This window comes from Carassius gibelio, chromosome A12, assembly GCF_023724105.1.
Source record: "Carassius gibelio isolate Cgi1373 ecotype wild population from Czech Republic chromosome A12, carGib1.2-hapl.c, whole genome shotgun sequence".
NCBI classification, from domain to species: domain Eukaryota; kingdom Metazoa; phylum Chordata; class Actinopteri; order Cypriniformes; family Cyprinidae; genus Carassius; species Carassius gibelio.
In genome coordinates this window covers 24,231,324-24,243,552 of record NC_068382.1, presented here as the reverse complement: position 1 = coordinate 24,243,552, position 12,229 = coordinate 24,231,324, and the positions used below count along the sequence as shown (strand labels likewise).

Below are 12,229 nucleotides of genomic sequence, written 5' to 3'. Positions count from 1 at the left end.
TTATTTTTTATTTCACTTCATTTTAATTTTAGTTATATTTTAATCATTTTCTTGTGTTATTTTTTTATTCGTTTTATATATTTTTTTAAATATATCTGTACAATTTATATATATATATATGTATGTATAATTATTATTATTATTATTATTATTATTATTATTATTATTAATTTTTTTTATGTTGGTTAATGTTTATTTTCTTTCAAGGAACAAAATATATATATTTTTTAGTTAATTATAATAGTCTGATAGCATTACACAATGATCTTTTAGATAAACTAGTATTCAGTTTGGCAAATATGTATCACACAGTTGTGAACATGTGCATATGATTATATACAAAAAAGCAGCAACGTAAAGCTTTAACTGAAATAAAGGACTGGAATAAATCATCTGTACAGCATAAGACTCAGCATGTGATGTATTTTCTGTCCGTTTCAAAACACTCTTGCATTCCTGTCAGCCATGTTTCTTTCTATTGTGTGTGTGTGTGTGTGTGTGTGTGTGTGTGTTCACACACATCCCTGTTCCCCAGGAGAACTCGCTCTGCTCTAGTTGAAGTTTGTCCCAGATTCAGCTCTCATTGCTTGAGCTGGAAAATCCACTTTTTTGTGGTTCTATGTATAATAAAAAAATAAAATAAATAAAAATACCTTCATCCGCTGTTTTCCTTCCATGACTTCTTAGATTAGTGGAACAGTTTCAGGATTATATTTAGTGTAGTAATGAAGCATTTTTGTAAAAATATCTTCCATTTCATCATTTAACCACCACACAGTTCGTTCTACATCGGTCTTCAAAGGTTTATACGTTATCACTAAAAACCTTTAATGAGATTTTACTTCCAGGACCCGTCTGTTGCAGTCTAGCTCTTCTTTTAGATGTTTTCTATTATTATTAACATGCATTTGATTTATTCGTGTAGGAATGCTGAACAAATGCAGTCTTGGATCACACGCATCAACACTGTGGCAGCCATGTTTTCAGCCCCGCCCCTCCCTGCTGCTATTGGCTCACAGAAGAAATTCAGCCGGCCGCTGCTACCAAGCTCCGCCTCCAAGCTGACACAGGTCAAATGAGCTGATTTGCATAAATGTTGCCACATACCTATATAAATGGTGTCATTATATGGCTTTGTACTTGGACAAATAATAAAGTCTTATAATAAGTAATATGATGAATATGATGATGCTTCACTAAAAGACAGCTGCCTGTGTGGACAGCAAGGAGGCTGACTGTTTCATAAGAGTGACTGTGCTTGCTCTGTATCTGTGTTTATATAAACTCGAGTGTTATAAAGTGTGTGTTTCTGTGTGTAGGAGGAGCAGGTACAGGCTCATGAAGCTCAATTTCGCTCAATCTCCTCTGAGCTTGTACAACTGCACTCTTATCCACCTGACAGGAAGGTCAAAGGTCGTGAACTTGAGGAGTACCGACTGAGAGAGGAATATCTGGAGTTTGAGGTAAATATATACATTATGGTTCAATATAATGTTTGAAATGTTTTTGAAAGAATGTTTCTTCTGCTCATCATGTGTCCCTGGAGCACAAAACCAATCTTACGTCTCTGGGGTATATTTGTAGCAATAGCCAAAAATACATTGTATTGTTCAAAATTATCATTTTTTATTTTATGCAAAAAAATCATTAGGATATTAAGTAAAGATCATGTTCCATGAAGATATTTTGTAAATGTTCTACTGTAAATATATCAAAACTTAATTTTTGATTAGTAATATGCATTGCTAAGAATTCATTTGGACAACTTTAAAGATGATTTTCTCAGTATTTTTATTTTTTGCACCATCAGATTGCAGAGTTTCAAAAAGTCTCGAAAAATCTACACATAAGACTGGTTTTGTGTTCTTAAAGTAATAGTTCACCCGAAATTGAAAAATTGCTGCTCACCCTCAGACCATCCAAGATAAGCTTGTTTCTTCACGGGAACAGATTTGGAGAAATGTAGCATTGCTTCACTTGTTGACCAATGGCTCCTCTGCAGTGAATGGGTGCCGTCAGAATGAGAGTCCAAACAGCTGATAAAAACATCACAATAATCCACTCCACTCCATCAATTAATTTCTGAATGAATGTTTGTAAGAAACAACTCCTTCATTGCGGCATTTGAGACTTCAACCAGTCACCTCTGGCTAAAATAATGTCCATAATAATGAAAAATTCCCTCTCCTGTTTTCTTTCTCATCAAAAATCCACCCCTATATTTATTTAGACCTGTTTTAGCTTGTAAACCGCTCTCCTGATTCAGAAATGTTTCACATAATTCTGGATTATGGACGGGGAAGTATCAGTTTGAAGTTAAAAATGTCTTACAAAAAACACAGTTTTTTACTTCTCAAGATCTTAACTGATGGAGTGCTGTGGATTATTGTGATGTTTTTATCAGCTGTTTGAACTCTCGTTCTGACGGCACCCATTCACTTCATTGCTGAGACACTGATGCAATGCTACATTCCTGATCTGATGAAGAACAAAACCCATCTACATCTTGGATGGCCTGAGGATGAGGACATTTTCAGCCATTTAATAAAACATCTTCATCTTGTAGAAAACACGCTATGAGACGTACAGCATGCTCCTGCGGGCGAAGCAGCGCTGCGAATACGATGATCTGTCAGTGTTTGAAGCCATGCTCCTGGAGGAAGGTGCGCTACAGAGAGCTCAGTCCAGCCCCACGCTTCAGGACAGCAGTTTGACCTGCAGCACCAGAGACGGAGCGAGCCAAAGCACCGCCCACGGCGCACAAGAACCGTCCGGCAACGGAAACAACAGCTGCTCCCGCGGTCAGGGCCAGAGACACAGCTACAGGCAGGCCGTCCGCAAGTGAAGCCGCCGCCGCCACCCACAGGAAGCTCGCTGTGCTGGAGAGGAAGTGAGGTCTCTCTCTTTCCTGTGTGCGCCCTCCTGCTCTGTGTGCCATCAGGAAGGGGTGTTGATTCTGACTGAATCTGACTCTGTGATTGGCTGATGGCTGGGTGATGTCACAACACAAGGTGCTATGGGATCTGGATTGGGAGAACGTGATTAGGATTCGGAGGAACGTAAATACGAAACGCATAACCTTCCTTTGCCTTCTAGTTCTCGGTTTCTTCTGCGATTTCTTACCTGAAGCCATTTCATCGCACGCTACCAAGACAAATCTGGCCCTTAACGTCTTCAAACCTTTAAAATATGAAAGTGTCAGAAGGTCTTCAGTTTTTGCATTTGGTGGAAATAACTAATTTGTTTACAATGCATATTAAAATTTACAAATTCTGCTCAAAATGGTCATGAAAGAGTGCTTGGAAGGGTGACATTCTGCACTTGTTATTACAGGCGATTTGTTGTGTTTATGAACGGTAGATGAGCAGAAAACTGACTAGCTCGTATGCAACTAAATATTTCTTCATATTGTTCTAAGCATTAGCGACCTGTATTTGTACAATAATGCACAGGGACATCATAGTCACTAAAAACACCATCCGTTTGCCCTAAAACGTCTTTTGCTCTCAACACGAAATATAATTACACTGCAAAACAGATTTTCTCAAACACAATTTTGTCTTTTTTTCTTATAAAAATAATTTAAACATCCTTAAAATAACACCTAATATGCAAAAGTAAATGTTAAGGTTATTGTTAGGTGAAAACTTAAATGAAATCTATTTACTTGAGAAAAAAATGTGTAATAAATCTTGAATTCAGTTTTATTAGCAACTTTCTCATTTTCAAGCACAAACCTCACTATATTTGTTAGATTCGTTCTTAAAACAGGAAAAAAACATATATGTGAATAAGTTAAGAAAAATAAACTTAATTCAAGATATATTCACTCAAAACAAGAAAAGACAGTTCGTAAAATCCAAGATGTTTCTCTGAAATCATAAAATGCTAAATTACATTTTAAGGATGTTAAGATCATTTAGTGAGAGAACAAGACAAAGAAAGGTGAAGTATTGAAGCGATCAGAGACTCGTATCTTTTGTCTGTATAGTTCATTCTTTGAATATGCTCTATTTTAGCTTCTCGTCCTTGTCTTTCTGCATTATTCTCTTGGCTGAATGTTGTCTGCTGTGTACAGCATGGCTGACTAGTGACAATCGTTCGTGTTTGTTCAGTTCGACAGAAGCTGAAGTCGGTAGGAGGCTCACAGCGTGTAGTTCATGAGTCAAACGGACCTGTTACCCACGCAGCACACTGAATGTCATCTTTTTCCTGTTAAACGCAGTTAGTCAGTGTTTAAGACGCACTTCCCCGTATTGCTTTCTTATGTAATCGATGAGAGAGAGTGTGTATATGCGCAAAAATATATCACCTATTTAAGGAATGTTTTAAATCTTCTAATGAATGTGGTGTGTCAGTGGAAACTGCCACATGCAATATTCAGCACAGGCCTGTTTGTGTGATCGGCGCACATCTGGATGTTTAATTACACGGCACGCAGCATCCTGCGACGCGATGAATTGGGAGCTTGAAACCGTTGAATGTACCATACCGTGTTTTTCACAATGGTCACCAGATTCTGGCATCACATTTCAATCTCAAGCATTGTTTTTTCCTTGATGGATGCGTTTATCATGTGGTGTTTCAGTGAGTAAAGATGGTGTAAGGTAACATTTGCTCAAACTCTCTGAGCTGTTTTGACTCGAGTCATTATCTAACAGTGTTACAGTCTAAACGGAAGATAGGATATACAAGAGGAATACACTTACAGCATTAACACCTGTTAATGAACTTATTTGGGCAAATATCACAAGAAAATGCAGAAAGTCATATTTCACTCCAAAATCAAAAGGAAAAAAATATGCATTTTTAGGACCGTTAAAGGTTTATTGATTTTTGATATTGACATGTTTTTTTTTTTCATGACAATTAAGCACATTTCTTCCAAATACATGCAAGTATTTGCATTTATTAGTTTATTAGTTTAATGTAGACCTGACAAACTGTCATACAACTTTTTATTATTATTATTTAAATTGGCATTATTTAAAATACAAATAAATACTACTATGATGTATAAATAGAATAAATATGATTTCAGGTAATTATATTAAAGCCCATTTTTATGACCTATATTTATATTATATATTGCCGCTTTGGTTTTGAGAGAAGTGCAGTATAAATGTATTATTATTATTATTATTATTATTATTATTATTGAATTGTCCTAAAATGGGCTTGAATATCTTTACCTATTTTTTTAAGACTATTTATTTATTTTTGATTTATTGGCATTTTGACATTAGACATAATTTTCATGACAGTGAAGCACATATTTAATATCCCATGCTGTAATGCATGTATGGTCCTGAAAATCTTTAACTGGAAAACTATTTTGGTGTGAAATTATGACTTGTAAGTGTTTTTGAGTTTCACTCAATTCGTCGGCCGTCTGTGTTGATTTCACTGCTGAACTCCGCTGTTGTATCTTTAATTCAGTCCACTTTATCGATACAGCGCTGTATATCCAGAGAGCATGATGTTGAATAGTCTTGTGCGATTCTAAGTGAATATAAAGTGGGAAAGCCATTCTCTGCTCAGGTGTCATTTGAATATAATGTAACAGATGCCATGCATTCTTCTACCAGCAGAGAGCACGGTCTTCAGCCATACACATGAAACAAGACGAAACCAGAGCAAGAGTGGAAAAATCCACTGATGCATTGCTCGGTTTGTGTTTGAATGCATTTTCCGTCATTTTGTTGATTTTTCATGTTTAATGTTGATTTGCTGTCTAGTGTGTGTCGATATACTGCTCTATAAAACACACACACATACACACACACACACCATGTCTGACTCTGCTGAGCATCTGTTGTGTCCTGCTATGATGAAATCAGTCGGCTATGACCAACATGATTATCACATGAAACTATATTTTAATTAAGCAGCACCTGAATGTACATAAACGGCATGAAATTCTTCTGCTCTCATTTGCATCTTGTGTCTTGTTCTGAGGTGATTTTGTTGTGGATGGAGTGTGGTTTGATGACTCTCGGTGGAGGACTGCTGCTCGTTTAAGCTCGTTATAATGTCATTGAGGACAAAACTGAAGTTGTTATCGCCTGAAAGTGAAGGAAACACTAAATTGTTTTGTTTACTTTTTTTCCAAGTTTCTTTATTCTTCCACTTTGTTCCTGGTCTTTCATATGTGGTTCGCTTGTATGAAGTTCTGTGAGGACCATGTTTGTACAGCCTCTCTTTATGATGGCCTAAAATACAGAAATAAATAACAAACTATAATGAAACACACCAAACTTCCCACGTGTACTTGATTGTTTTAGATTTCAATAGTGATTGTTTGATTATTGATGCAATTTGTGAATTATATTGAAACATGTTTTTTTTGAGAGGTCAACTTTTTAAAAGGTCATTTTCAGGGTGTTAAGTTAATGCACTGATGCCATTTAAAAATAATAAATATAACACTCTTATGCATGCAATAATCATTAACAAACATTTTCATCAGTATGTTTGGCATCAGTTAAAGCAGCCACACAGCACTCTTATGTTGCATATCACACCTTTTTTTCGATCTAAAAATATGCATGGTCAGAAACCACTGTGCCTAGATGGGTAGGTGAGTAATTCTGAAACTTATGTCAGAATAAACTGTCACGAAGACCTTCTTGACCGTAAGTGTGCAAAAAGCCTTCTGTAAATAATCTGCTTTAAAGCTGTTACAGTATCTAATCTCTGGTACTTCATTATTTGTCCAAATTGCAAATCATTTTGTTTTTGTTTTTAATTGCAGAATCACAATCATGAATGCTGTAAATGTTGTGCAACTGTTTATTCTGGTTTGGAGATTTACTGTTGTCTGTCAAGCTGATGATGGTAAGAAAGTAAACTAGCAGAGAATTTGGCAGGAGGACTAAATCTATAAAATAATGTAAAGCACTGCATAACTGTAAGGGAAATTCATTATGGTCAGGAAATACGTGCAATTATTGTGTTTACACAATCAAGCTTATTTCCATAAAACAGTTTGTTCAGATACCTCACCATTACATATAAAATCAAGGCTGTTGGATCTCATGGGCTTTTTTTCAACTACACTGTGTTCCAATTATTATGGAAGTAATGTAACCATAGGATTTTGGTTAAATAATAATTCAGATTTGAGTTTTTCAAAGAATGTGTTTATTTCTTCTATCTTTTTAGATAACGGGTGTCAATCTCAGACAGGTACCTTATATAATTTGTCAGTTAAGTCGTCTTTGGTAACTGGAAAACCTACCTATAAAGATTAATACAAGTTATTAAGCGAGTCACAGTTGTATGAAACAAAAGTTTATGGTGTCAAAATACTTTTAAATGATTTAGAGCACAGTAGAAATCAGGTGAAGGCTTATTAAGGAGAGGGGTACACTGACACAACAAATATGTTAGCATAGCAATTCTTGAAAGGTTAAAAAATATTTTTATTATTGTTGTGTTGCTGTATTATATAATAAATATTGTTATTTTTCAGATGTCATAGTACGCTGTAATGATGTGACTGGATCTGTGGGGAAAGAAGTAACTCTCACCTGCAGAGTCTCTCTGAAGAGAAAAGACTGCTGCATCGCATTCTATAAGTTTAATTACCCTGGGATATATAACAGCTCAATCTGTGCACAAGAGCTTCGTTACACCTCCTGTAATCAGAGTAACAGCTTCTCATGCCGCTACACTCCACCGACAGCAAGGATGGAGAAAATATCATTCTTTGTGCAAACACTGTGTGGAACGAAGAGAACAGAATTCACTGTTAACACAAAAGGTACTACATACAACACGGGTGTTTATAAATCTACAGTTATCTTCTAACATTGGTTTACAAAGTGGTTTAATTAACAGGGCTCATTAAACTGGAAATTGTCACTGAAGGTCCTGCCGAGGAAGGTATTCTATTACAGTTTTGATTATTTAGTATTGAGACCACTGTTCAAACTTGATAAAGCTGATATGTTGAAATGCCTTATTAATTTGTAAAATCTGCTAACTTAACTTATTCTGCAAGAAATATTTTGATATTTGATGTAAAATCTTGGGATGAAGAGATTTAGAATGAAGTGGTATAATCATTTTAGTTAGATTTTGGGAATGTTTTCTGTATTACGGTGTAATTAATTCTTCCCAGCAAGAATTTGAATACATATAATGGTCCTACAGATAGGCAAGACAACCAACACTCAAACATTAAGAGTTCATTACATGACATTTGTCACTGTATTATATAATAATAAACATTGTTATTTTTCAGATGTCAGTGTAAGCTGTGATGATGTGACTGGATCTGTGGGGAAAGAAGTGAATCTCACCTGCGACGTCTCTCTGAAGATCTCTAGATGCTGCATTACAAAGTATAAGTTTAAATACCCTGAGATCAATAATGACTCTTCAATCTGTCGTCAAGATGTTTCTGTGAACTCCTGTGAACAGAGAAACAGTTTCACATGCCTCTACACTCCAACTACAGAGATGACAGAAACATTCAGATTCTTTGTGCAAACAACGTGTGGAGTAAAAAGTAAAAGATTCACTGTGAACATAACAGGTACAGTAAATTATAATGTTGTATGTAATTCTGTACATTTATGTTTAATCTTCTAACAGTGGTTTATAATCTGTTAACAGAGCCCATTAAACCTCAGATTGTCACTGAAGCAGAAGAATGTCTGACTTTTGAGGGATGTCTTCAGTAATGCTTTTGCATTTGTGGAGTAATAGTAAAAATTTTGTGGTTTTGTACAGTGTATTAGTTTTATTTTATTTGTATTTTTTTTATGAATGAATTTAATACAAATTTGTGATACTCTATAAAGATGAATAATGCAAGCAACACTTTCTAATTCCTAATTCTAATGAATTAATTCCTCTAATTAAAATGCATTATATAAATGCATTATTGTGATTTAGGCTTTATTATTTATTTATTTTGGCCAATGTGCCATTGCATTGATCTATAAAATAAATAAATAAATAATACAAATAAAAGTCTATTTATTTAAAAAAAAAAAAAAAATCTTTTTTTTTTTCTTTTTTTTATGTTGATTTCTGAATAGCAGCGAATTTGTATCTGTATAGTCCTACATGCACAAGCCTGTGTAAAGATGCAATTTAAGATTATTTACATGCAAAATGGTTTCGGATATTGCTTATTTTTAACAGTATTGGGTTAGGGATGTCTTCATTTGAGATTTTGAATCTGGAGTTGAATAGCCTAAAGTTTAGTGGATTTTTATTTATTTATGCCACACGAAACAAGGATAATTAAAACCACATATTGACTGTCCGGGGTAAGATGTGTCTGCACTGGAAGCTAAAATAACGGTCTTGATTTTGACATGACCTTTATTTTATTTTATTCTGGCCTACTTGGGTCTTTTTTGCCACCGCTTCCGGTCTGTGACGTTTACAAATGGTCACTTGTGGTGTGATGTCAGCAGGGTTGCCAAGTTCACGATTTTAGTAAGATATTCGTCTGCTTTGTTTTAAACTCTTGCAGCCTGTTAATTGTTTGACATCGTACATAAATTGTAGCCTATTTGACTGAAATGCTTGTATTGACACATTGTATATTCTACCAATGATAAACCTGCGCGAGATGTTACATTTTGGGAAGAGGGGTCTTTTGAGTTGTTTTTATGATCGCTACGAGACATTCGTTTTAAGTTTGAATGACAGTGACTGTAAAATATCTATTTTAGGAATATGAATTTCTCATTGTTGAGGTTTTATATTTGGGATGTGTTGATTTAGCTACTTTTGGTCTAGGATTTACCCATTGGACCACTTTGGTTACGAAGACCTGGCAACCCAGAGAGGGAGCGTCCACAGACAGTAGACAGTCCTGCTCGAGACATTTTCTTTTTCTCTGAAATATTTCATGTTCAAATATCAGGACGTCACGACTTTGACTGATGGAAGTTATGTGTTTAAGAACTGAGTCTGTGAACATATAACGACATTCAGGTGAGTTCAGCTGATGTAAAGTTATATTTCAGTAGTTTTGTTGTCGAGTGTTTTCTGTGTAACTTTACTTTAGCTCATCGGTCTGTGTCCAAACATCAACACAAGCAAATGAAGACGATAAAACAGTATTATCATAGCCTACAAGTGACCACATTGATCAGTTTCTGCTGTTTAAACCTCAAATGAGAAAGAGAAAACAGCACTAAGTTAAATCTGAGTGATTTTGAAAGCGAAAGTAAGTTAACGGTACCGTTCGCAGATGAAGACATACAGAATAGAGGGTGACACGGGAGTGGATTTTCAAATCTGTCCCGGCCCAATCCCAGGAAAACATTTGGGGAAAATCCCGTCCCGTTTCAATCCGGAAAGAATGACTCCCGTTCACTCCCACTCGCGTTTTGCATTTTTTTGGCCGGAATCTGTTACAGTAGCATATATATATATATATATCATAACGGATCAAAGCATGCCCACTTTAGTTTATTAAAAAATACAAATGTATTTTTTTTGTTGTTGTTGAAAGTCATCTTAAACAATGCACAATGTGCATTGCACACACATTAAATTTCATGTAAATCATCCATGCTTACACACACGTTTTCTATTTATTTATTTATTTTTCATTTGAACGTAGACATTTCACTCTGTATAGCAGGGCTAATGAATTAGCTTCATTAAAAAAAAAAAAAAACTACACGAGTATGTGACTGAATTTGTAAATACATGATTATATAAACATAAGAAAAAAATTACACACAAAAATGAATATATACAATTACTTTGGTAATGTATACAATACAAATAATATATACCATATATATCATACCTGTTTATATTGTTATATTTAAAGAAAACAGTATAGACCTACATAATTATGCATATATGTGCATTACATACATTTACAGACCAAATATACCCATGTAAACACATTTATACTTATACACCTATGTGTCTTCACGTACTTGCATACTCATACCATATGCATTCCTGTTTGTAACAACACACATACATCTATGCTCATGCGCTTAAAATTGTTAAAAATAAATAGTAGAATAAAAAGTAGTCCATGTGACATCAGAGGGTCAGTTAGAATTTTTTGAAGCATCGAAAATACATTTTGGTCAAAAAATAGCAAAAACTACGACTTTATTCAGCATTGTCTTCTCTTCCGTGTCTGTTGTGAGAGAGTAAAAAAAAAAAAAGCAGTTTGTGATCATTCGATGTAACCCTGTAAACCAATTGGCCCTATAGGCCTGATATACTAAAGACTGCATCTCTAAATAAAGATATAAGTTAGGCTATATTAGGGCTGGACAATAATTCAATATCAATATGTATCACAATATATATTCTCTTCAGTAACAGTGATATGATTTTAAACACATTTCAGATATTTCGATATACTAGTGTTTCCCATACATTGATTTATTTGTAGCGTTGGACTTTGTTGAATAAACATGAGCACCGCACATTTCAAAATCAAAACGCGGTGCGGTGTTTTATATGATTGTATCTCTGAAGGTACTTTCTTCAGAAAAGTTTCGACAGCATTGTTCATTCATTTTATCTGAAAAAATAACGTTCGTGAGCGGAGCTGCTTTGATTAACTCACAGTCGTTACTGGAGAAACCGCTGGTTCTGCTGTTCTCACAGCGCCTCCTGCTGGCAGAGAGTCACTCTGCATTTTCAATAATAAGCCGTTTCCAGCAACATGCTTTTGTTGTTGCTCGTTTTTTGTTTTCTGAAGCAACTCGGAGCATGTTTCATACTATTTATCCTGGTTGAAGCATGTTTCAATCTATGAAAATAATCAGCATACACAACCAATCATAGGTTTTTGAACAGAAAGATCAGCATTTATCTGAAATAAAAAGCTTTTGTAACATTGCACACTATATCATTAAAAAGCTTCAAAAGCATATTTTTATTTATATTAATTTAAATTATAGAAATGATTACTTCCATTTAGCAAGGATGCTTTAGTTTAAGTTGATGAAAAGTTATGATGAAGACATTTATAATGTTGCAAAAGATTTCTATTTCAGATCAATACTGATCTTTGGATCTTTCTGTTAGAAAGAATCCTGAAAATATGTTCTCTACTGTTTTAAATATTGATAATCAGAATATTAGAATGATTTCTGAAGGGTCAAATAGTAAAAATATTTTAAAATGTAACTGTTAAAAAACTTTTGACTGATATACGTGAGAATATATTTTGGAGTAAAATATATTAATATTAAATTAATATTAATAAGGTGAGTATGAG

The 12,229-nt window shown here is 34.6% G+C and overlaps 2 protein-coding genes across 2 annotated transcripts in view; both read left to right on the top strand.

The window, feature by feature from the left end:
- LOC128025509 (PH and SEC7 domain-containing protein 1-like) overlaps window positions 1-6,257 on the top strand; it is a 48,150-nt gene extending 41,893 nt beyond the window's left edge. The window contains exons 15-17 of the mRNA XM_052611938.1: window positions 926-1,070; window positions 1,320-1,463; window positions 2,567-6,257. Coding sequence (XP_052467898.1) covers window positions 926-1,070; window positions 1,320-1,463; window positions 2,567-2,845 — 568 coding nt within the window. The 3' untranslated portion in view covers window positions 2,846-6,257. The remainder of the gene's footprint in view (window positions 1-925; window positions 1,071-1,319; window positions 1,464-2,566) is intronic.
- A 3,496-nt stretch (window positions 6,258-9,753) lies between these two features.
- The window catches only part of LOC128025517 (uncharacterized), a 118,770-nt gene continuing 116,294 nt past the window's right edge, over window positions 9,754-12,229 (top strand). Inside the window, exon 1 of the mRNA XM_052611958.1 lies at window positions 9,754-9,960. The gene's annotated coding sequence lies outside the window, so the exon portion shown is untranslated. The remainder of the gene's footprint in view (window positions 9,961-12,229) is intronic.